We start from the raw sequence: 27,279 nt of genomic DNA, 5'->3' as shown, positions 1-27,279 counted from the left end.
ATCCAGGTCGATTGATTATAGCATCGAGATAATCTCGATGATTATAGTATAATCAAAATACCCTCTGTGGCAGACAAACTATTTTATTAAAGAACAAGTACAAGTAAATAGGTAAACTAAGATTAGAAGAAATTTGTCATATCATTAAATTCTGAAAAATTTTGGGCATCTTGAGACGTACCAAAAGTGCAAAAGACTGCATTTAAACTTTGAATTCCATGGAGCCGTTTAAACAATATTAAGCATTCTTTCCATTGCTACTAAAAACTAATTTAAGGTAGATCAATCTATTATAAATTAGGCAGTTTGGCGAATTTGTAACGCTAAAAACTTTTATGGTCTATATTTTTCCGGGATAAAATTTTTAATGCAAAGAATAGGGTTGTCCGCACCACAATAAAACATCGAATTTTGTTTTTTGTCAAATTAATTAGTTTTAAAAGCACTATAAGTACCCTACGGACTAATTCACCTCAAGTTGCCATATTTATTAACTTTTTGGGTGATATCCGGTGACTGAATCAACTATTAACTATTCATACCTCATGCAGCACTGTTGTTTGATGTATATAGAAGGCTTCATTATTAACTAAATGCAAACTATAGATGGCGCTATCACATCAAATAGCCGTGGCAGGCAATCAGCTTTTATGGGGATCAATTATGTCAACATGTGCTCAAAATGTAAATGTCCGTTTTGGAGATAAGACTGAGCATCCGCGAAGGACAGTTACCGCGAAGGACAGTTACCGCGAAAGACATTGACCGCAAAAGACGGATGACCGCTAGTAATATAAATAAATATTCATATATATATATATACACCTGATCATGTTATGACAATTTGATTGATAAGGTCATGTGCAGAATATTGTTAGCTCCAATTTGATACCAAATTTGCTACCAAACACTCTAAATTCACAGAGATTGTTACCAGTATATGAATTTTTGTGTATTTGTATAAAGTTGCAAATTAAAAACGGACCACGCGATCCTGTAGAGGTGAATGGCAGAGTGCGCTAGGTCATATCGATCGCATCATGCCCTAGTATTCATCAGTAGCTATCAGTAAAGCATTGTAACAATCCGTGCGTTTTAGGATAGTCGACAGGTAGCCCATCGTGGGCAAGCAAGTTTGACCACATTGTCACGATAAGCAATTTCGACTCCATCATCGTTTTGATTTGCAACTTTTACAAATGCACCAAAATTCATATACTGTATCAATCTTTGTCAATTTAGAGTGTTTGGTAGCAAATTAGCGCGGACTTTCTTTATGTGATTAGTGTATTTCAAATATTCATATGGACATACCTCCCAGGGCCGCGTAGCCAGCTTTCTTGGTCAGGTGTAGTCTCCTACACAGCCAGTTTGCGTCGGTCTGACACTCGTCGATCCTCGTGATAGCCACATACAGTCTGGCCGCGAGACTAGGTCGGGGGGGGGGGGGGCAAAATAAAAAATTTGGGGCACAGACGAAAAAAATTGCAGTTGCATCATACAATACATAGAGACTGTATGTCTTCGAGCTTCTCGAAAAGGGCCTTATTTGGATGATGTGCGCGCATAGCGCGAAAATAATGTTATTTTACACTATTTTCGCCCATTATCCGGCTAAAAAGGGCTTTATTGTTACAATGTGCGCGCGTAGCGCGGACAATTTTTTGTATTTTACACTATTTTGGCCCTGAATTTTGCTAGAAAAGGGGCTCCTTGCCCTTCTTCTTTTCTTTTGCCCTCCTGATTTTCTCTTTCATTTTTGTCAGAGGGGCACTTTTTCTTTCATTTTTTTGTCAGGGGGCACTCTACTACGCTACTGATACCTCCTCTAATAACATAATTTGATTGAGTGTGCTTCAGAGAAGATAATTCAACAGCTTGTAGCACGCATAAGCTAAACCTTTGTATAAACCTTGGTAGTTAGTCCTTTTGTGCACCAGGCTGCTCTATGTAATTAGCCTTTGTCACTCCAACAACCGATACTATATCAGTAGAAGAATTTCCATCCACACCAAAAAAAATCAAAATTTGAAAAATTGTGTTCGGAAACCAATTTCGGACACTTTTGATGTCCAAACAATTTGCGGAAAAAAAGCGTCTTGACATCAAAAGTGTTCGAAACCGATTTCGGACACTTTTGATGTCCAAACGATTTTCGGGAAAAAGCGTCTTGACATCAAAAGTGTTCGAAACCGATTTCGACACTTTTGATGTCCAAACAATTTTCGGGAAAAAAGCGTCTTGACATCGAAAGTGTTCGGAAACCGATTTCGGACACTTTTGATGTCCAAACAATTTTCGGAAAAAAAGCGTCTTGACATCGAAAGTGTTCGGAAACCGATTTCCGACACTTTTGATGTCCAAACGATTTTCGGGAAAAAAGCGCCTTGACATCAAAAGTGTTCGAAACCGATTTCGGACACTTTTGATGTCCAAACGATTTTCGGGAAAAAGCGTCTTGACATCGAGGATTTCCCTTAACTTCCCTCTATTTTCCCAAATTTCCTTAATTCTTGTCAATTTCCTTAATTCACCTGAATTTCCCTCAATTTCCCTTAATTCTCTTCAATTTTCCCAAATTTCCCTTAATTCCCCTCAATTTTCCCCAATTCCCCTCAATTTCCCTTAATTGCCCACAATTTCAATTAATTCACCTGAATTTCCCTCAATTTCCCCAAAATTGCCCTTAATTTCCCCCATTCCCCTCAATTTCCCTCATTTTCCCCAATTTTCCCTTAATTGCCCTATAGCCCATCTCCCTCACCAAGAACCATAGCCATGCGACAAACGATGTTAATGCAAATAATGCCAGAAGAGTATTTGCATCCAAAAAATCTAAATTTCAAAAATGCAGAAAATTGTTGAAAATTTTTAGCGTTTGTTACTAAATTGTTGAAAATCGTGTAATGCCCCTTTAATGACCTAATTAGCATATTTCGGGACGAAACTCTTTTCCAGCATGGGGCCGGTATAGGCCCTCCCCCTCACCATAGCCATGCGACAAACGATGTTGACGTAACAGCATTTTTTAGCGTTTGTTACTAACGGACGGACGGACGGACTAACAGAGAGACATGGTGACTTATAGAGCTGCTACCCGCAGCTAAAAACAGCTGATGTTACATGCATAACAATTTCAATCAAACTCTGTCCACTTTTGGCAAAATCTCGAAATAACGGAAAATCTGAGTCAGGGTTTTTTCGTCGCCTTACCCTTAATTATCTTGTGTGTTAATTATAACTTTTCAGTTCTGTCTTGTCCATTGCCAACAATACTTATATTGTGTAAATTTATTATTTCTATAATACTATTAAATTGTAACCATATCATTTTATTCATAAATTGTTTTCATATTAAAAGGGCATTTCGTGATCCACAGCCTCATCCCCACTGTTCTCAAAAAAGTTGAGATTTTTATACCACTGGAAACCTCTGGCTACATAATGTTTATGTACAAAAAATTTCTTGCAAATTAATTCGTTTAGCAAAGATATCGTGAAATTTGAATTTGTCTATGGAGCAGTGTAAATACACATAATCATGCATAACTCGGAAATGCAAAATGGGAATCAACTGAAATTTCTATTGGTTTACCCACAATGTATTTTTTTTACTTGATCCGTATTTTCTTGATTTTCATTTCTATATTGTTCTTGCAGGTGTGTTGGAATTCCACCAAACACCGTGATATCATGTATGAAAGCAGGTGATGACAGCTTTGTCAGTCATGATGACTTCCAGATACCGGACTCTACCGGATGCCACTACAACAAAGTCAATCCATTCTTTGGGATAGCTTAAGGAGAGAGCCACTACAATACCCACTTATGGATAGCCTTTATTACTTTTTGGAGGCTTAATATAAATCTTTATGACCAATCATATTAAAATCCAGGTCGATTGATTATAGCATCGAGATAATCTCGATGATTATAGTATAATCAAAATACCCTCTGTGGCAGACAAACTATTTTATTAAAGAACAAGTACAAGTAAATAGGTAAACTAAGATTAGAAGAAATTTGTCATATCATTAAATTCTGAAAAATTTTGGGCATCTTGAGACGTACCAAAAGTGCAAAAGACTGCATTTAAACTTTGAATTCCATGGAGCCGTTTAAACAATATTAAGCATTCTTTCCATTGCTACTAAAAACTAATTTAAGGTAGATCAATCTATTATAAATTAGGCAGTTTGGCAGAGAGACATGGTCAGGGTTTTTTCGTCGCCTTACCCTTAATTATCTTGCGCATATAGTGCACATCACTATGTTGAACAAAGGGGAAGTCGTGTGATTTGTTTGTTAAAAGCAATTTCTCAATTGATTTCATTGCATTGGAAGGCAAAGATTGAAATAAAACATGTTTCCATTTTTTTAAAGACCGTTTAGTCCCTAAAATCCAAGATGGCCGCCGTGATTGAAAATTTGCCATATTTTACTCATAAATTGCGCTTTAGTAGGGTACAGAATGGAAGTCCCCTTCTCGGGTTGAGTACAACAAGTTTTGAAGGTGTTTCTTTATAGATTTGAGGACGCTGAATAAAATGAGAGGAGTCTGCACCATCGAAAAGTGTGGGGAACTCTTGGTAGAGGGCGTTTTTCAAGATGGCCGCCAAAATCCCTTAAAATCACCATAACTTGGTCAGAGAAGCACCCAGCAGCACGATTCTGATGTCTATACCCATGTTTTCAGGGTCAAGGAATCTAATTGAGTAATATACAACAGCCTAGAGCCTATCATTCCAAGATGGCTGCCAAAATTTCAAAATGGCCGCCAGTGAAAATTAATTTGGCTATATCTCGGGTGCAGAAAGTCCTAGAAGTACAGGGTGTCCCAAAAAAAAAAGAGGCCCCTCATTGCGCCCTCTTTTTCTCCTATTTCTGAAGAGTTGATTAAATATATTTTGGTATGTAAAGAACCCTTTAATCGTTAGCTTTTATAAACCAAAACAATTATTTCAATCGGCTCACAACTTTTGAAGATATGCCCTTTTGAATAAAAGTACCCGTTTTGTACCGACACTTTTGATGTCCAAACGATTTTCGGGAAAAAAGCGTCTTGACATCAAAAGTGTTCGAAACTGATTTCGACACTTTTGATGTCCAAACGATTTTCGGGAAAAAAGCGTCTTGACATCGAGGATTTCCCTTAACTTCCCTCTATTTTCCCAAATTTCCCTTAATTCTTGTCAATTTCCCTTAATTCACCTGAATTTCCTTTAATTCTCTTCAATTTCCCCAAATTTCCCTTAATTCCCCTCAATTTTCCCCAATTCCCCTCAATTTCCCTTAATTGCCCACAATTTCAATTAATTCACCTGAATTTCCCTCAATTTCCCCAAAATTGCCCTTAATTTCCCCATTCCCCTCATTTCCCCACTTTTCCCAATTTTCCTTAATTGCCCTATAGCCCATCTCCTCACCAAGTACCATAGCCATGCGACAAACGATGTTGATGCAAATAATGCCAGAAGAGTATTTGCATCCAAAAAATCTAAATTTCAAAAATGCAGAAAATTTTTGAAAATTTTTTAGCGTTTGTTACTAAATTGTTGAAAATCGTGTAATGCCCCTTTAATGACCTAATTAGCATATTTCGGGACGAAACTCTTTTCCAGCATGGGGCCGGTATAGGCCCTCCCTCTCACCAAGTACCATAGCCATGCGACAAACGATGTTGACGTAACAGCATTTTTTAGCGTTTGTTACTAACGGACGGACGGACTAACAGACTAACGGACGGACGGACTAACGGAGAGACATGGTGACTTATAGAGCTGCTACCCGCAGCTAAAAACAGCTGATGTTACATGCATAACAATTTCAATCAAACTCTGTCCACTTTTGGCAAAATCTCGAAATAACGGAAAATCTGAGTCAGGGTTTTTTCGTCGCCTTACCCTTAATTATCTTGTGTGTTAATTATACCTTTTCAGTTCTGTCTTGTCCATTGCCAACAATACTTATATTGTGTAAATTTATTATTTCTATAATACTATTAAATTGTAACCATATCATTTTATTCATAAATTGTTTTCATATTAAAAGGGCATTTCGTGATCCACAGCCTCATCCCCCACTGTTCTCAAAAAAAGTTGAGATTTTTATACCACTGGAAACCTCTGGCTACATAATGTTTATGTACAAAAAATTTCTTGCAAATTAATTCGTTTAGCAAAGATATCGTGAAATTTGAATTTGTCTATGGAGCAGTGTAAATACACATAATCATGCATAACTCGGAAATGCAAAATGGGAATCAACTGAAATTTTGGGGATAAGCTTTTTTCATGGATACGTACTGAAAAATATCATAAAAAGAGGATGCCAGGATCACGAAATACTCCTTTAAGATGTGATATTATGTGAATAAATCTAAACTGAACTAATCTCAACAATTTGGCATATTTGGGGAGCACCGTCAGTCCAATATGTTGCTACTGCTAGCCCCAACTTCTAGAGAAGACACTGTTTCAGTCCGACACTGTGAAATACTGTCCTTGTCCAAATAAATAATAATGCCAAGTTTAAAGCTATGGTAAGCTTTAGAGTCAGTGTTACGCTAGTTTGAATCTGTGAACACGTTGCTAGTCCTTTTCTATGTCATTGGTTCAAGACTGCTTTGCTTCTGAATAAAGGTTTTTAATTTTAACAAAACAAATGTCCAGTCAATTCATGTGTCTGTCTTGTGTCTGTTGAAATAAACTTAGAAGATATGGTTTTGCATGCTTAATTTATACATCTACCAATCATGCAACTTTACTGAATAGTTCGAATTTTGGCTCCACAGGGGACGAAAATGAAAATTGCTCTGATTTTGTTGAAAATTGTCTCAAAATATTAATTTGTTTTGCCATGAGATATCAGAAAAAGAACATTTTCCCCTATGCTGGTTGTTTCGTTACCTTGAAAGCAAAATAGGACAATATCCATTGAGTTGCGATGAATTCTATATTGAGTCAATTTGACCTTGACAATTGTTGTTACCTGGATAATTATATACTCTTATAAAGATTTATAACTACCGTATTCATTCCAATAAGTGCCCATGCCCCAATAAGCGCCCACCCAGGGTATTTTCAATTTACTAAAGGGTACCATTAATGTTGAAGTGACAGATAGACGTCGATACAGTGAAATAGCTGGAGGACTACAAGTCCTGTGTAAACTTGCAATACATTTTCTGCATCAGAAAAGCTACTAGAACGCCTCGGGACCCTTTTATAACCTACGTCAATTTGTCTGTAATAAACGTCCTTACGGAAAAATTAGGTAAACCAGGTAAAAAATAAGCGCCCATGCAAAATGACTTTGTTAAGCGCCCTGGGCGCTTATTGGAATGAATACGGTATTCTTGTTCTCCTTTCTTGCAACAAGATGAATAATTTGAGACCATTTTCAATTTCGCCCCCTGCTGAGCCAAAGTTTGACATAATGTCACAATGTTACACTTCTGCCCATAACTCCATAACCGTATGTCATAGGCCTCGGTCAAAGTATACTTTTTCTGAATCCTTATATAGCCAGAGGATGACGATGGTGTGGGTTTTGAGTAAGTTTGAATAATTGTGAACTTGACCTCCTGTGCAAAGTTCAATGACATATTTCTACTACTTTTTGCCCAATTTCACACTCATTTTCAGTTTGTTTGTTTTTTGGTAAGTGCAATCTCATGCCTGAAATGAGGGGTGTTGTTGAAATGGCTCTATAGCCTAGATTTAATCACCTCTCTAAGGGAACAACCCAAAAGTTTGAAGTTCTATAAACGAAAGTCCTTTTGTTAGGGAGGGAGGGGGTCAAAAAGTCTAATTACGTTTGTACAAAAGTAGTTAAAACATCAGTCCAAGTTGATCTTCTTTTGAGGATTATATATAATTTTTAATATTTTCTGAAGTACGATATTGACATTTTACAGTGGTTGCTTCAAAATGATTTCAAATCAATAGAGTGAAGTACTCGCAACCTGCAACTTGTAAGTTCATTTTTTAAAGCAGCTGCACCGCACTTTGATTCCTTTTATTTGAAAATCCAGCAAGTCTTATTTTTTTGTGCCAAAAAGTATGAAGAAAAATATTTTTAAATAAAATTAAATATTTGTTTCTTCCATGCACGTGATCAATATCCTAGCATTGACGCACCCCTCCACAACCTCATCCACCATAGCAACTGCCCTGTGTCCTATGAATATGGGTTGAAATTTTCAATATTTGACACTTACGTTAGAAGGGAGGGGGTTAGCCTTGTAACGAAAGGACTTTCGTTTATAGGACTTCATGAAACTTTTGGGTTGTTCCCTAAGTACTATTACTCTGCCAAATACGGCAACTTGAACACAATTCGCACAATTGTAATGCATATGAACTGAAATCTCTTGAACTTAACCACAAGTCTACCATGAAAGCTCATCTTGAGAAACAAAATCATTTTGTTATCCTGTACAATTTTATTACACTCTACTGAATGGAAATACAATACAATATAAACTTTATACATACAAATACATGTTTGGTGACCAAATTTAGAATGTAGGGTAAAGTCAGTAAGGTATAGTTATGCTGGAGAATGCTCACATAGGGCCCATCTCTTTTTCCTTGGCATTTTGAGTCTGACTCCACTGAGGGTACATCACTAAAGTACCACCACTGAGCCTCGAACCTGCAACCTTCTGATTATGAGTGTGAGCCCATACCGCTAGTCTACCATGCCCTCAAAATAATACATGTACATCAATAAATCAATACAAAAAAACACTCAATTATGAGAAGTGTGCCATAAACTTGGGAAAGAAAGGATCTAGAAAAGAGAAATAATCTTAGACTCATATTTAATTGTTCCAAAAAGTTCACCATGTTGATCATTTCAGAGGGTTGTTTTTCCATAATAGGTTGTCGTTCCTTAGAAACACAATAGTGGTTTCTCTCTCCATCAAGATTAAATTTCCCTCTTCTAGTTGTTTCAAATTGGGCTTTTTCAATTTTAAATCTACTATAACCCTCTGGTATACTGGCCTTAAGTATCCTATTGGGCTATTCCAGTTACAATCCATAAACCCTATAGAAGACATGACCTTAATCTTCCACACAATTTCAAATGGGATTTACCTGAATGGGCGACTCCATTTGAAATCTACACCCAAATGTTTGGGAGCATAAGGTCATGTCTTCCACAGGCGCTGATTTCAACTGGAATACCCCATTCATTCTCTTATTTTCAAACCTACATTATGTGGGCAGAGTGCAAGACCATTGAAAGAGCAGTAGAATGTAATAGCTGCCTTATGTAAAACACCTATTGTTTGCAGCACAACCTGCTCATTGTAAATCGTTGATGTTCTGTATTACTTTCCTAGTAATGGCCATTAAGGGGGTACTACACCCATGTGGTAAATTTGGGACTATTTTTGCATTTTCTCAAAAATTCTTACACACTGGTAACAAAAGTTATGTATATTATTGGGGCAAGGAATCCAATTACTACACTGAAATTTCAGTGACTCAAGACAAGCGGTTCAGTATATATGATAGGAAACGAGGTACATCCTAGCGGTACCTTATTTCTGATCATAAATAACAAACCGCTTGTCTTGGGTCACTGAAATTCCAGTGTAGTAATTGGATTCCTTGCCCTCTATAATATACATAACTTTTGTTACCACTGTATTATTAGTTTTTGAGACAAATGCAAAAATAGACACAAATTTATCGAGGGGTGTAGTACCCCCTTAAGCTAACACAGGATATCAACTTTACATGTAGTTGGTACTCTTATCTTCATTTTGAGGGTTGAGAACCAGAGAGCCGTAACTAACAAAAGTTTTCTTTATGAGTTACGGCTTTCTGGTTCTCAATCCTCAAATTTTAATTTGATCAAAAGTAAGCACATTGATTGAAATTTTGCAAATGGCAGCTATTACATTCCACTGCACCTACGATGGCCTTGCATTCGATTTCGGACCTTTCTTTCACAAGCATGATAATCAATATTCAAGGTAAAGTGGAAAGGGAAAAATTGAAAAAAAATACAAACAAAAACTATAACTAGAACACAACATGGCAAACTTAACTGTAAAAGTGAAAAAATATTTGGCGAATAATTTGTTTGCGCTGTACACGCTCAACACAGCTACCGCAAAACTTAAATTGTGCAAATTTGTTCAACAAAAATGAAAAATCATAAATTTAAGTACATGCAAAGTAGTTCAAAGTTGGCAAATTGCAAAAAATTGCATGTGCACAAACTACCACTTTTACCATACTTGAATTTTTTAATGAATTGGGTTTGAACCCTACAAAATCTCATGCCCACTGACACATTTTGAAACAAGGAAACATAATTCTGTATATAATTTGGCCCTTCAAATCGAACAATATATTTTTTATGCAAAGTGTGCATTTCTTGTGTTGTCATCTTGCTCTGGGGTAGTTTGGGATCCGCATCCATAATATGAATCCTCTTCAGCTCTACAACTATTCTTACTGTGTTGCTGATTGGCTCAATAAATCATAATAGTCTTCTTGTAAATCACAATAGTCTTCTGGTAACCAATCAGCACCTAGTACTCATATGGGTTAGTTATCAGTGTTCAGTAGCTCCACCATGGCTCAATAAATCATAATAGTCTTCTTGCAGCCAATCAGCTGGTAGTACTCATGGGATTAACTATCAGTGCTCGCCTGTTCGGTAGTTCCACTAGACCTACCTGATCTTCTTACCATGTTGCTGATTGGCTCAATAAATCATAATAGTCATCTTGCAGCCAATCAGCTGGTAGTACTCATGGGATTCATTATCAGTGTTCAGAAGTTCTACTAGACCCACTTGGTCTTCTTACCATGTTGCTGATTGGCTCAATAAATCATAATAGTCTTCTTGTAACCAATCAGCCGGTAGTACTCATGGGGGTTAGTTATCAGTGTTCAGTTGCTCCACCTGATCCTCTTACCATGATGCTGATTGGCTCAATAAATCATAATAGTCTTCTTGCAGCCAATCAGAAGGTAGTAAGTGCTCATGGGATTAATTATCAGTGTTCAGTAGTTCCACTAGACCCACCTGATCTTCTGGCTTTCTTCAGTCTCTGTTCCAATCTGTACATCAAATGAAATAATTACAATTATAAGTTTAGCAATTGGGTAAACAACTTAACAAGTGACCAACCTTGCTAGCATAGTAATCAAGTTGCCATTAGGCGACGAAAAAAAAGAAAACCTGTTCTACGGGCAAGTAGGGTCGGTCGGTCTGGCTTTTTTTTTTTGGAAATGACCCAAAAAATTACCAAAATCTGTAAATATTTGCAATTTGAGAAAATACAAAAAAAAAAAATTCTCTGAAATTGTCGAAATTTGGGTCGGTATTCATTTGTACAGGAAAAATGTTCAAAATCTGGGTCGGTCGGGCCCGTAGAACAGGGTTTTCTTTTTTCGTTGCCTTATTGAGGTATTGGTGTAGAACATAATAATGGAAAGTTTATAAAGATAACCACTTTAAATGTTTGAAGCTTGTGCGCACAGTGCATGTACACTTAAGGTCCGTTCATAGTACGCCACAATTGCTTTGCGGTGCGGTGCCGATATATCGATTACTTTATGCCTCAAATCACGCAACTTGTCACATTTCCAAGTGAAAATGTATTTAACTTTATTGCGATACCACAATGCAGTATTTTGCAGCACGATGCAGTGCGGCAAAGCATCGTATCCCAATTGCGGCATAGTATGAACGGACCTTTACACTACATGTACGATGCAAACGGTGACTGTAAACTGATCAAGAGGTAATCTATGAGACTCTAAAAATGGAACCAAATGACAACAATGAACCTGAGAAACCCCCAGCCTGAAAGAATGGGGATATGGCTAGCATGCGGCACAGTGTCATCACCCCGATATCTTCATGGCAGAAATCGCCATGGTAGGTTGAATCCACCGCCACGCATGGCCATTTTGTATCGACCTATTTAATAGTTTTGAGTCGCATAATGGGCCAAAGGACATCTGACTACATTGTAAGGCTACTGACAATAGCCCCGATTAGGCCGGTGACTGACCTTGCTGTGTGTGAGTCGAGCATGGTACGCCATAGGTCATATGCTTTTAGACTACCTCCACGATTGGCCTATACACTGCGCTATATAATTCGGCACATATAAATCAGAATTATTGTCAGTTTTTGACTCAAGACGCAAGCTTCTTTCTCATGACGCAAGCTAACGACTATCATATCTGTTCAAAATATATATTCAAGTGCAAGGAACCTTATCTGGTTTCTTTATACGAAATCATTTACGGGAGATATTCATCATTTTCTACCCCGGTATCCAAAGGTTTTCGTCTCATCTCAAACTCGTGCATAGTCCATTCACGTGTATCGATCCTGGGTATTGATTTTAGTATCTCTGCTGACAAAGTAATTATTAGCCAGGCGATGTCGGTGTGTGCGGTAAAGGTCGGTTTGCGAGTGTGCCAGTAGATCATGTACGTATAATTTTGCTGAAGGGGTATATTCCACATTTTTGTGAATTCAACTGTGAAACAATAACACATTCCCCAAAGGTAGTCTTTATATTGTAACAATTTCTTTCCACCAGGATGCTCAAGAATCTAAAAAGAGGAATGGGGATTTTCTTCTCAATTTTTTTTTTATAAGTAATACTATTAATCATTATGGCCATAATCCCATGATATGTTCTCATAATAACAAGGGTAAATTTTCGTAATCTATCACTACCAAATTAAAATATCGGATATTTCTATATCATTGAATATATGAACCAGGACATTTTCTAAATTTTGTATGTGTTGGACTTTGCATTTGAAGGGGTACCCGGTATGCAAAGTGTGTGACCGGGTAATTACACAGAATTGTGCAGAAACCCTGTCAACTAGCAATATTCCCATTCTTTCATAATATTCCACATACAAGTATGATCATTAAAACAGCAACTAACAGTAACAACAACTATTATTACACTCCATAAATATTCATGAGCTAATTATGCTAATTCATTGGCCAATGGCCAATCATAAACAACACACAACTATTTCGCTGTGTGTTATTTTAGACTATTTTTCAACAACCCATATATATGCCTCGAAAGATGACCAAAAATCACAAAAGAAATTTTACCTGTGTCTGCTTTTGTTTTTTCTCTTCTTATGTGAACTTCTGTGAGACTTGGAAGAACTATGACTGTTTCCGCCATTGCCTGTACCAGATGCACCCCCCTCTTCTTTAGGCTCCTTATCCTTCTCTTTCTCTGTTGTCTCTCCCCCTACATGAATATTAGCTTGTTCATTATGTATTTTCCCTCCATCTGAAGTCACTTCTATTTTGACGTGGCCTTCTTGGTTGTTGCTCACTGATTCCTTGGGTTCTCCTGTGAGATGTTAAATATACAGGTTAAAGCAATATTGTGTCGTTTAGTGTTATTTCGATTCAGAAAATGAATTTCAATTCAATTCAGATTAAATTCTCAATTTTATAAAATCATTTTGATGCAATTTTAATTCAATTGTTCTTTGGTTTAAATCATTTTGATTCAATTCCAATTCAATGCATTGAAATTAACTGCTAACCAATTTCAATTCCAATTCACAGCATTTGAATTCAATTCATATTCAAATTCAATTCTTATTACCAACACTGATACATTTTATTGGGCATTTGGCTAAAAGCAGTTCAGGGAGAAAGTGTATTCTAACTGATAAGCTGATAATACAGGTGAAATGGCAGAATCAAAATACATGTTGTATTGTATGCATTTTCGATTCAATGAATTGAATTGAAATGAAAGAATAAAAACATTTAGATTCAATGCATTGAATTGAAACGAAATAACCAAACATTTCAATTCAATTCACTAAATTGAATTGAAAAATGGCCAAAATCAAATTCAATTTAATTCTTATTCCAATGCATTGAAATAACACTAGTGTCATTTGCAGTGGTTTGGGACATGTATGTGAGATGAAAGGATAGCCTTTTAAATACTATTCTTCATGAAGAAGTAGATGGGACTTGGAAGTGAGGTAGACAAGGCAAGTTATGGATAGACCTCCAGGAGTGGACAAAAAAATCTCTGGACTAGCTGGCAAAAACAACAAAAGACCAAAAAAGAGGTAACTGTGTGTCGCCATTGCAATCACATCGCCCCAATGGCATGTCAGAGACAGTGAGAGTGAGTGATTTACCAATGTGGCAGTTAAATACCCTGTGAAAGACTAAGAAGTGCTTTAAAGACCTGAAGTGCTTTAATTACAGTAAAAATTAACACTATCTAATAATTCGCAGGGCTTATTCATATGATCAAAACTTCTTGAACTTGAATCATTGACGAATGAACTGTACAATTACTAGTATGCGTCTTTATATCTATTATAGGTCTTATGTACGTCCATGAGTAAAACTACACCGCGTTCAGATGATCAAGAAAGTTACTGTATTGTGTGTAATTATGTAGATAACATTACATCAGTTTAAATGTACTTACTTTTTTCAGATTGTTGTTCTGACAATAGGCCCAGTGATGCCTGAAAATAATAATTGAATCATAATAATTAACAGTTGTTAAGATTCTACCTAGAGTAGTTATGTCCTGGTACCAAAGAGTTGAGTTACATGTATGTGTAGTCGTGTACATGTATAGACAAGGTGACCAAAAAAAAAACCTGTTCTAAGGGGCCTGACCGCCCAGATTTTTAAAACATTGGGAAACAAATTTGTCCTATACAAATGAATGCCGACCCAAATTTCGAAAATTTCAGGAACAATTTTTGTTGGGTATTTCCCAAAATTGCAAATTGGGTCATACTCATTTGCACAAAAATGCCCGACCGACCTACCCTACTTGAAAGGTCCATCCGCCCATAGAACAGGGTATTTTTTATTTTTGTCACCCAAATACAAATTTTGGTATTAACAAACCAAAAAATTTAAGTCCAAAAAAAGTATTTTTAACCACCATGGCATCCTATTTACGAAAGTCCATTAGGAGGCTGACAACCAAGCCTTGAAATAAGCGGGCGCGGGGGGCAAATTTACCCTCGTAAAGCCACCAATTGCTCCTGGTCCTTGTAAAATTCACATGAACCAGGAGCAATTTTCTAAAATAAATTGCTCCTGGTTACAGTTTTGCACTTGATGCAATCGTGCTGGTATGCTGAATTGTATATATGCAGAAAAGGATTTAATATTGAAAATTGCTCCTGTTTCTTCAGAAATTGCTCCTGGTTCTTGTAAAATCCCAGTGAACCAGGAGCAATGTTCAAAACAAATTGCTCCTGATTCCAGTCTGCTTATTTCAAGGCTTGCTGACAACTGTGCACTCCCTTGTTTTTCACTCCATATAGAGCAATATCAAAATAACCACTTTTATATACAATTCAACAGTGAGAGAGTGCTGCTACATTGGATAATTTGGGTCAAATTTCCCAATCATTGTGCATGCAGGGAAATATGCAATTCATCCTCTGAGGGTGAACATACCCCAGGCATTCTCAACTAGTTTATTTGAAGCGCCAACTGGAAAATTTTAGTGATCATGAAGTGCCAACATGTCAAGGGAGGACTTTGCTAAGTAGCGACAGAGTCTGTAGCGTCCCCTGAATCTCCTGGATTTTAAGGCCCAGATTTGGTATTTTCACAGCTTTTTTGTTCAAAATTTATGTGAAAAATTACTGTGCGCCACTTCGACTGACTCCAAGCGCCACAAGTGGAGTGTACGCCGCCAGTTGAGAAGGCCTGACATACCCTAATTGACAAAACATTTCCAGGGTTGAGAACCAGAGAGCCTGATCTCATAATGACCTGCTCCCACAAAATCAGCGTAAAATCGCCAGTGGCAGGGCACTATAGAAGATAAAGTCCATTAAACATGACCAAATTCAACAGAGAACAAAAAGAAATTCTGGAGGAAATATTGATTTTGATGACCAAAGCAAGGAGCCATCCTAACATGTTTGGTATGACTTTTAAGTATAAAATAAGGATTTCAAATCTGGAATCTCAGAAAGTTATTTTGTCAACTTTATGCTCATTTTGTGTGAGCAGGTCATTGTGAGTTAGTTTTAACCACTTTGGACCACAATGGCCTCATCCCAATGGCATAGTTCAATAACCTCAATTCAACAATCATAGCGCTAAATTTGACCTCAAGTTGCAAGGTATGAGTTTTTGTACCCAAATTTTCAGAGGTCATGCAATGAATGTACATAATGAATTGGGGTTAAAGAACTGTGCCCTGATAGATGAGCATGATTTCAACTACTCACATGTGATGTGATGGATGACTTGGAGAATAGCCTATCTGCTTCCTTGAATTTGCGATTTCTCTTGTCTGTTTTGCTGTTAGTATTCCTGCAAAAAGATAAACCAATCACAATGAAGTAAACAAAGTTCTTTTTATTTAATTTTTTATAAAAAAATAAATATATTGCACAAATTTCCAAACAACGGTTCCTATGCTCACGATGATTAAACTTTTGATATCAAATTTGGAATCAACCTTCGAAGGAAAGTGTATAGAAAATTATTATATAAATTATTTTGCCATAAACTCATCAGACTCTGATTAAATGGGGATCCCTGTGTATGGAACTAGTGGCGACTTTTTAATTTGGCTGTGTTTATTTAATATTACACACAATACAGTAACTTACTTGTTGGTGAGGTACCTGTCCCATCCTCTTATGATATTGCCATACAATGCTGTGTCTTCCACCCCCTGGGAGCATTTATTAGATGGGCTACTATTACACACAATACAATAACTTACTTGTTAGTGAGGTACCTGTCCCACCCTCTTATGATATTGCCATACAATGCTGTGTCTTCTAAGTAGCTGCCTTCAAATGCATAGATCTGTCTCTCAAGATTGGCTAAGGTTTCCTGTTGAAAAGACAAAATGCGACACAATGAATTATGTAAATGGGTGTAATGACGAGAAAACAGACCATAAATTAGAATTAACCCAAACAAGGAACATGCTTTTTTGCTATCGGAAGGCAGAGAAGGAACGAAAAAGGAGAGAAGATGAAGAAAGATTTTACTTGGCACCCCCGGGACCCCTCGGGTGCCACGCATACCATCACCAACCTCATGCCACGGGGAGTCGCTGTCCCGACCAGCGACTTAGTGACCATAAATGACTTAGGGTCATTATGCAATGGCATCACGTGGAATGTATGTATGCGCAGTGGTTTTCCTTGTAAGATTTTTACGTGTTAGGGTTAAGGTAAGGTACCAGTTATATATCCTAAACAAAGACAGATATTGTGTCATAATTAGAACCAGCAGCCAATAATAGCCACTTCATTTAAAATTGGATTTAAGACCTTATTAGTTGTAAGCGGTCAAACTTTGTTGTCTGTATTAAATATTACAAAATGCTTCCGGTATACATGGTCTTAGCTAGGTTTTGACAAGTTTTCTGATCCTGTATGTCCCAGTGCACTGCAGTCCGAATAATTAGTCCCAGAACATAACATTCATTTACTAACATGATTGTGTTCTGGGCCTGAATTGCTTCCCCACAAAATCTTGATAACAAACTGGACTAAAGAAACACATGGCAACACTTCACAGCTTTTTAATCCCCTATTCAGGGCATTAGCCAGGATTTGAAAGCAGGGCGTCCAACCCAGTCTGGGATTCTGGAAGAGCGCCGCCAATGGCCAAAATCTGGCGATTCACCAAACCAGGAAGTAAACAAAATGGCGCCCATCGAAGATTGAACTTGTGAAAATGTATCATAAAGTTAGTTGTAGTAACTACAAATTTCGAACGTTTGAGGACTTGTTCTCAAGTTGTAGGTACTCCCGTGAGGGTGCCTCCAGGGTTTTATTTTGGAAAGTTTGCATTAGTATATACTCACTTTAGAAACCTGTGTCACTGATGTATGTCATCTGTGATTGCTCAACTTATTCTACGCATCAGCTTTTGTCCAAAGAAATATTTAAAAAGATGATTTTTGAGTGATTTTTATGAGCAGTGAAAAGTCCACATGGACTATGTGAATATGGCGATGAATGCACGCTAAATCGCGGCGACACATACACATAGCTCCTTGGAACTCACGGTCGAGCCATGAGTTCCAATTATTGGAACTAATCATAAAGTGCCTTTTTATAGACATTTAGAGGCTCCTACTTGCGAAAACGCATCATAAAGTGCCTTTTTTAGACATTTAGAGGCTCCTAATAGTGGTTTGTAACATTCAACATGACGCCCAACGGACGGTTGAGGGCAACACAACAATTTTTTTTTTGGCCTGATTGTATCACATTTAAGGCCTTTTTGGGGGGACAGCCTCTCGGATGGCTTTAGCATTATGTAGGCCTTCCATTCTTGTAACAGGCCGTCCAAATGACGGCCGGACAGATCTTTAGCTAAAGCCGTACCCCTATACTACATGTATTCATGCTGCCACTTTGCTGCATGAATCACTCTATTGTGAAACATCCTTCTGATCCTCGAGTGTTTGGATAACCGGAACAGTTTTGACAGGTCTTTTGTCTGCTTACTGAGTTACTGGAGAACACTATCTTTGAATTTGCACCAGGGTTCCCGTTAAGGTTTTAAAAATGTGCGTCCGTAGTGACGCAAGTTTGCTGACAAGGTTGCAAAAACTTGCGTCCAGACAGATTTTTGTGCGTCCATCTGAAATTCACGATACACACGTACCCCGGGTCTACACCTCATCAAATGTTGATTGTTAAAATAAAATAAAAGTGCATTTTTGTCGTGATATTCCATCTCCATTCGCTATGATAATTTTTCTCATTTCTGTGTCAGTTTTGGTCCGAAACATGGTCAGAAACAGCTGCAAAAACATGCTCAAAGTCTATCAATCTTCAGCAAATTTTCGTACTTTTACTTCGATCTGCATTTCTTTTTTTAAATTAACGTGTTGTTGATGCTACAAAGCTAAAACACGCGCTGCCACAAATAATACAAAAAAAGGTTATCATTTAGATTTTGTCTTTAAAATTGCTCATCATAACGATAATACCGTAATAAAGGAAACATAGATTATTTATGAGAAAATAAACTTAAAACATTAAAAACAGAATATTGTCAGGTTGTGATAAATAATTAAATAAACATTAACCACACGTTAGCTGCACGTCGTCAGTCCAGCATGCTTGCTTGTATACAAATCAATCGGGACTTCCCCATCAAACAGCGATCTTTTTACGGAAAGCATGCAAAAAGTGCACAATTTCCTGACGTTGCATTTACAAATATTGCAGAATTTACTTCAATTCTTAGCAGGTGGGTCAAAATTTTGGGGCTTTTATTATCTTAAAAATATAAAAGAATAAAATTTCTTATTTTATCATCAATTAATGATTAAATTTCAAGTTTTGTTCATGCGTCCACATGCATGTGACATGCACGCAAAAATGCTTGATTAGCCATGTGAACTTGCGTCCCAAATTTGTAAAATACGCGTCTGGGCGCAATGACGCTTTACTAACGGGAAGCCTGATTTGCACACAATAGTTAGTCATTCAATCAAGGCTTAGCCAGTCAGCTGTGCAGGCTGTGATTTATGCGGCCACATTCAAAATAACACGGCCGATTTTCTATTACCACGGCCTACCTGGCCGGCCGTTCATTGAAAGTATTAAGCCAGTTAAATTTATTGCTACTTGCATGTTTAAGACTTTGCAAGTTTGCATTGCATTATTTTTCACAAAAAAATATGAAATTTTAAGTTGTAAAATTGAGTTTCATAATCAGCTGCTTCATTGAATCAATATTAAATCATGCCTACGAAAATGATGGAAAATGTCATTGTGGAAAGTAGGTACCGTTAAATGAAGACCAAGTGATGGGCTTGCAGTGTGATGCACAAGATATAGATAAACCGGTGTGAGAAGCTTATTACACGACTGCCGATTTCATCGTGTTTGTGGACTAATTTATATGTAATACTAATAGGATGATCTTTTCATGCGAATCCACATGGAATACATGCTTGTAATGATGGTCTATAAAATGTATCAATGATTGAAGTCCAATTTCCAAAGCCTTCTATTGTAAAATGTCAATTTATTCCCGCAAAAAGGTAAATAAAAATAAATATGATAAAGAAATTTTTTGATGGATTTTTTTTAATTACCGGTAAGATGGTATAAAATTCAGGCTTCATATTGTCACAATATGAACAAAGAATAGAAATTGGCCTCAGAAAGCATCTTAAAAGGACTCCGACACTCATGTGCAATTTGCGCACACGCTGCGCTCCTTCGGCGCAGTCACTAAAAAGTTACCCTACTTTATTTTTCTACACACCCACCTGGCTAAGACCTTGCATTTAATGCTAGAGTGTGATGCTATTGTTTTTCGGTCAGTCAGCATTCAACATATTTTGCAACGGAACAGATGTTAGTTTTTATTCTGTTTATGTTGAAGTCAAGCCTCGAAATAAGCAGATCTTGACCAGGAGCCACACATTTGGAAAAAGCAGCTCCTGGTCCTGTGAATATCTAGTGAACCAGGAGTCATTTTTAAAGAGCTACATGTAGGAATCATTTACTTTAGATTTTAATTGTATGTGTACAAAAACCAGTTTAACTACCAGGCTCTAATTTTTGTTTAAATGTAGAGCCTGGTTCACTTGATTTTGGTGTGGACCAGGAGCCAAAATGTTATGACCATTGGGTAAATGGCTCCTGGGTGCCTGCTTATTTTGAGGCTTGGTTGAAATTTGAATGGAAGTTATTTTGATGAGTCAACTTTTGAGTCAAGATTGCCAATTTTGAACAATCCAAAATTTGGTTGAAGTGCAATTTTAACAACATTTTTGACGTGTTCGCCCGTCGTGACCGGCTGTGTGTACTTGGCAGTTCTGAACTTCCATTGTTTTACACGGTGAGCGAATCTGACTACATGTATTAGATTTTGAATGAAAAGATTGTCCAGGATCATGATGAGGATGATAAGGATGGTAATGATGGCAATGGTTTGTCCTCCTTGCCGGCCGAATAGGAAGTAACAGAGCATGATGAGGCCCTACACAGTGCACAGCTCAGTTGACTAGTCCCAGTGAGGGTATTTGCTTCCTTCATTTAGGTATGCCAGGCAAACCTTATTCGCCTAGAACACAATACATATTTTACATAGAAATTTAAAAGAACAGGTAGGTCAAGGAAACCTACATAAATATGTTTTCTATACGGTACTTAGAGGGATTTTGATAGCAGTTCCATTAAAAAAGCTGCTATCATAATGAGACTAAGATCTAGAAACACCCCCGAAATGCCGTTTTGGGGAATTTTGCCAGCAGAATCTTTTTGATGAAAGTCAATCTTTGACAAGATGTAACTTTGCTACGGAAAGTGCTATGACAAAAAGGTTTTCAGTTTTGTCTTTCTTTACTCAAGGGCATTAATTTGATATATAAAATGATGCAGTTTGATGGCAAATTTGAATTCACCTGTCATACCTACTTCATTACTGTTCATCTTCTTCTTCTTCCTATATACACGTGCATACCTCAAATTGAGTATTGTCGCACGGGCTTAACGTGCACAGTTTTTTACCTATGCACGATCCTGGAACCTAGGATTGATTGCAGATATCAGAACCGAGATGGTCCCCCTTCTCTTTTCCTGCTCTGCTCCGACACTTAACGTGCACAGGGTTTGACTCTTCCTGTACACGGGACCAACGGCTTTACGTGACTTCCGAATCACGGACGAAGCACATTCCTATATCTGCACGTGATAAGCAAGCAGTGTATGGGGGCGAGAAGAAATTCTTAAATTAAATTCTTAAATTAAATTTCTGAACTGAATTGAAGGATTCCTGACCATATGGTCATTTTCACGGTAAAGGGTGTAACTTTTGATTTTTAGGGTCAAAATTTCAAACCACTTAAATATGTTTCTGTTGACTGTAATCATGCATAGAAGCAACTTAAATTCCAGTAAAATAGTGTTTCAAGGCTTAAACCTTTTGATTTCTGATAAAAAATTTGACATTTCCATAACATTTTGGTTAAAAAAAAAAAAAAAATGTATTTTACATAAGCTCAGAAAATTATGACATGAAAGCTGGAATACATGTGAAATCCCATTCCAAAGTAAGTCAACAGATATAAGTTAAATTTTATACCATGTTTTGCTATGTTTGTAATTGCAATTTTGAAAATTTTTAACATCAAGGGTCATTTGCAATGGAAATTTCCCAACCTTAAACATATTTTTTAAGTTTTAATTGGGTTCCTAAAATAATTTAAATGTCTAACTTCATGTACAAATACTACTTGATGAAAGGAACCTCCCAGCCAAGTTTCACAGAAATTGGAGTTATTTTTAGAATTGGCAATTCAAGCGATTTGTGTTTCGGAGGCTTCAGTTAACAACACAGGTGATCATAAAAGTAAAATATTTGGCTAACTACTACAAGTTGACATAAAAAAATAGGTAAAAAATATCACAATTACCAATTTTCATGCTTTGCTTCCAAGTATTGAATTTCAGTTGTGACAAAAATTAAATTATCACAGCAAGTCATTTTTTTTGTTTCGGAGGCTTCATGTTTACAATGGTTAAACATGGCAGAAGTAGTTTTTTTTTTTTTTTCACTGTTGGGATCATCTAAGCTGTTATTTTTTTGTGTGTATTGAATCAATGATTCTATGCGGCAGATATTGCAGATTTATAACATGATAATTTTTTCACCCATTTGTTAAGTATGGTGTTATTTGCATGTGAAGCCTCCGAAACGGGCTTTCTTGGATATCAGTATATTTTTCAAGCATTAACCATAATATCAATTTTTTTTTTTTTTTATGACATTCTGCACATATCATGCAACAATTACAATGCAGATATCAATATGGCACATACCAATTTAGATATGCATAGATGATAATTAAGTTTACTGTTGTTTCGGAGGCTTCATTTGTTTCGGAGGCTTCAATTGTTAACGGAAAGTTTGTATTGGGTCCCATTTTCAAACGGTGATATATATCTCCATGATTTAAAAACAAGTGACTTGAGGATCTACTTTGCTACATTTTGATAAATAGATTGGATGAGCTCTTTTATTTATATTTGCCCAAGCTTGCTGAACAGTTTGTTTCGGAGGCTTCAAAAAGGTTAACGGAAAATCGGCTCTTTGAAGTCAAGATTTTATAAAAATTTTAAAAGCTTGCAAATCAACTAATTTTTGTTACCCATTTCAAGTTAAGATATCAACTGTTATGAATCAAGAAGAAGTGAAGAAATAACCAAGAATTATGAACCAAAGCTATACCCACAAAGTTTGTTAACAATTGTTAACGGAAAATGAATTCTCCTGAAACGACAAATATCGAAGTCCGGTTCTCAAAAATACAGGGCTGTTCACAATTAAATCTAATGTGGCAGTGTTTACTGAACATATGACCGTACTTTCAGGATAAGAAAAATTATCCATGAACTAACTGAAGAAAACACAGGGTTTTACAAAATGTTACTGTTTTTTACAGTTTTTCAAAATGGCAATATTAGGTACATTTAAGCCTGCTAAAACTGAACGCAGTAACTCCCGAAGATGATTATGCTACCCAAGGTAGCTGCTAACTAGATGACTTATGTGGCCAAAAATCATGGAATTCTGTGGCTTTATTAGAAAACTACGGATCAAAATGTTAAAAATCCAAAGTTACACCCTTTACCGTGAAAATGACCATATAGGAACTTTTTGGGAGGGAAGAGAATTTTCACCTAAGGCAAGCCCAAGGCTCGAACCCTCGTCGATCGTATCTCCCGCACGAACGAACTACCCCCATTCACGCTGTACGAAGTTAGAATTAAAGGGGCCAGTTAGCACGCCAGGCACCACTAAGCATGCAAAGTGCATAGCATCGGACTTTTGGTGATCCCCGTTATCTTTATTTACCGTGTCAGGCTGCTCATTAAATATTCATGAACCCAACGCGTCACAAACACGTGGTCTTATTCGGCCGATCAGAATCTTTGCAATTGACCCGACATGGTTTTATGAATGAATTTTTGACCTTACCGGGCTCAGACATGCATTATTCAGTGCAGCCCTCGAATTAACCCACGGCACCGACGGCATATTGCCGTGGGTGCCCACCCCCATTGCCGCAATGCCCTCAAAATATGTCCTTTACCGACGGCAGTCACTTGCCGTGCCCCTAAATGAAGTTGCCGTGGGTGCCCTAGCCGGCCAGCCCTGCCCCTTCATTATAAAATCATTAACAAGTACTGGTTAAATCCCAGCAAAATTGTGGAAAATTAAATCGAAAATCTTGAACACGATCGCTATATATTTGAGCATCGTAACCCAGCTATCAATCACAGTATACACAATAGTTTGTTGTGAATTAATATTCATTACCCCTACGTAAGCTTACATATTCAGCCAATCACATCGGCTTATACATTATCTGGTTACTAGAAATCTGATTTCATTTTCTCGATTGGTCAGAGAAATACCTTCAACGTACTATCGGCCAATCAGAAACGCTGTTAGTAACTATAGCGTCCTTGACCTCGTGTCGTGAACAAAATCTGAGCGCTGGGCAAATCAATTGTTCTCTCAATTATCAAACATTGACTTCCCATTGCAAACCGATGGCGATACCCTTCCGGTATCGTCTTATCTTGTACATGTGAGCCCATCTCTAGATATGTTTTGCACGAAATAGTTTTTATCCCGGCGAATTTGATCAATATTATTACCAAAGTTACAGCTGTTTCATCGCTACATTTCGAGTCAGTTTTGTAGCTCAGAACTAGGGATCGCAAAATTTAAGTAAATTAAACTGTAAAGCAGGTTTTTAAGCAATCAGGTTAGTTTTAGTGTAAAGTTGAGAGTCGAATTTTACTTTGGTGTCGAATTCAGCTGACGGTAATGCATCTATTCGCTTTTGAAAAATTGCCTTGGTGCCCTTCTCAAATTTTCAACAGTTGCCTTGATGCCCTTTTGAAATATTACAAATTGCCGTGCTGCCTTGCCTTTTCAGTGAAAATCCACGGCAATTGTCAACTTGCCCTAAAAAAGTTGCCGTGCCCCTTCAGATCCTTAATTCGAGGGCTGATTCAGTGATTTTGTAATATTCAAGATGGCTGCTCGGCTATGGCGAAAACAGAATGAAAATCAATGGTTCCGTTCGGAAAATATTGCCGTTTGAAAATTGCCTTTTTTCTGGCGTCAAACGAGCAAAAATTTCGATGACTGAAGATACCGGTACTCAAATTTCATTTATCTGTAATTTTGGTTATAATTTTTTGTTGGACATGGAATATTTTTTCTGACTTGGCTGGAAGCTTATTTCAAGTGGTCATGATGCATTGATGGATTTCACTGCGGAGGTTGCAGTTTTTCAACGGAGATGGACAATATGCACGAGCTGTTTTTTGCCAAATTTTACAAAAATTTCACCGATCCTACACACATGATTCGTCAGTTCTGTGCACGTGATGTCATGCAGTGGGTGCGTGGCCGGTGGGGCAGTGCTAGGAAATTTGCATAATTTTAACTTGGTAAGAAGTTTGATTGTGTCCCGGCCGGCAGCGCAACGCCTTAACCACTCAGCCATCATATCAAACAAGAAGGCCAAAGTTGACACAAAAATTACTGTATAAAATAGTTAAGTTTCAGAATTCGACAGCCTTTCACTACAATACATTATACATAATCTTTTGCGATTTTTATGTTGAAGAAATGCAGAAATGCTTTCACAGAATCTACATTTCTAATTTTAATAAAACAGCAATGTCCGGCAGCACGGCGGATATTTTGAATACTGCATGGCAATAGCCAATAACACTTGTACATGTAACATGAATGATTGAAATCTTACCAGTTTCTGTGAATGGATTTGATTTTTTTGAGTAAGCTTAACAATACGATCAACTTTGAAACCACGATTGCAACTCTGTACAGCCATACTCGACAATCAGTTCCTATAGTTCGATACATGAAAATATAAGGAATAGCTGTGTCTAAATACTTACTGCAATTTCTGTCCTTCTTTTCACCAATTCGGATAATTCTGACCGCGTATCGGACTGTTGCGATGCTGTTTTCGACGACATTTTGAACCGCTCTTTCAGATGACCCTTGCCCCGGAAGTTGTCGTAAGCTGTGTGGAAATCTAACAGGCATGCTAATTGGTCAAAAGTTTAAAATGCTGTAACCCTGGACAAATAAAAATTCCTGTTAGAAAATGTTGATGGACATAGCTTCTGGGCGCACACCACATACTGAATGTACCAATTGAAATTGAATGGTTGTTTTTACAACAAAATGACCAAAATTAGGGGGGGGGGGCAAAGGCGTTAATCGGAAGTTGATTGTGGGGGACATGGACACACAAGTTTTCAGACTGCAACTTTTGTTAAATATGCTTGCGCAACGCAGGGGGTGTCTGATGAGGGGGGGTTGTGTCCCCCCTCAGACACATCATTTATCGGTATGACATTTTCGTATTGGTGCTGCCCTATTTTAAGAGCTACTACGGTATCATGGTTCCCTCATGGACGTACTCTTATTAGTACGTCCATGGTTCTAACTTCCCTGTAGGCCTACTACCCTCAGTCGTTGGAAAATTTTATGTAGGCCTATGGGCATAGAGGATGAAGTTCGCGCCTGCAAAGCGTGAGAAAATTTACAATTTCATACTATTTTAGCCAAATATCAAGGTATATGCCTGTATTTTGAGCCTACTTAGGGGTGGTGCAATAATTATGTGTAGGCCTACCCCTGGGGGGTGAATTCTCAAAATGGTCTGCCAAAAACGCTTGCCCCCCTTTGGCCATGCCAAAAATCTTTGCCCCCCTTTCGACGTGCCCAAAACCTTTGCCCCCCCCCGTTTTGACGTGCCAAAAATCTTTGCCCCCCCTTACACATGCAAGATTTTGGGGAACCCGAATTTTATAAAACCTTAAATTGTCTTAGGCCTATATACCTAATGCGAGCGCAGCGAGCAGGAAATTTTGCATATTTGAATGTGTTCCTAACGTTTTGCTATGCCTTTTTAGGGCGTAATGTAGAAACGGTACCCAAAATATCTGTGCCAAAAATTGCTTGCCCCCCTTTCGACCTGCCAAAAATCGCTTGACCCCCCCCTTTTCCAAAACATGCTTGCCCCCCCCCTTCTGGCCTGCCAAAAATCTTTGCCCCCCCTATAATTCCCCCCCGGGGTACACATAATTATTGCACCACCCCTTAGGACCCTAGACAGGAAGTGGGCCTACGGTAGGGCCTAGGTCGGGCCTAGGACCTATTTGCCGAAAATGGGGGGCGCATTCG

The 27,279-nt window shown here is 37.6% G+C and overlaps 1 protein-coding gene across 2 annotated transcripts; it reads right to left on the bottom strand.

Moving 5' to 3' along the window:
* Window positions 1-10,525: 10,525 nt before the first annotated feature.
* Window positions 10,526-26,140, bottom strand: LOC140141467 (chromatin modification-related protein MEAF6-like). Of its 2 annotated transcripts, XM_072163341.1 has the most exons (7): window positions 25,983-26,140; window positions 16,775-16,887; window positions 16,272-16,356; window positions 14,492-14,531; window positions 13,129-13,378; window positions 11,033-11,090; window positions 10,526-10,671 (listed from the first exon to the last, which is right to left on the bottom strand). In XM_072163341.1, the coding sequence occupies exons 1-7, from the start codon at window positions 26,061-26,063 to the stop codon at window positions 10,666-10,668; spliced, it is 633 nt and encodes a 210-aa protein (XP_072019442.1). In that variant the 5' UTR covers window positions 26,064-26,140; the 3' UTR covers window positions 10,526-10,665. The 2 variants fall into 2 exon arrangements, with proteins under 2 accessions (XP_072019442.1, XP_072019441.1); XM_072163340.1 differs by having other exon boundaries at window positions 10,526-11,090.
* Window positions 26,141-27,279: the final 1,139 nt, after the last annotated feature.

Source organism: Amphiura filiformis, chromosome 19, assembly GCF_039555335.1.
Source record: "Amphiura filiformis chromosome 19, Afil_fr2py, whole genome shotgun sequence".
In the NCBI taxonomy this organism is placed as follows: Eukaryota; Metazoa; Echinodermata; class Ophiuroidea; order Amphilepidida; family Amphiuridae; genus Amphiura; species Amphiura filiformis.
Note: the sequence above shows the minus strand (reverse complement) of the source record. Positions and strands in the feature narration are given on the sequence as shown.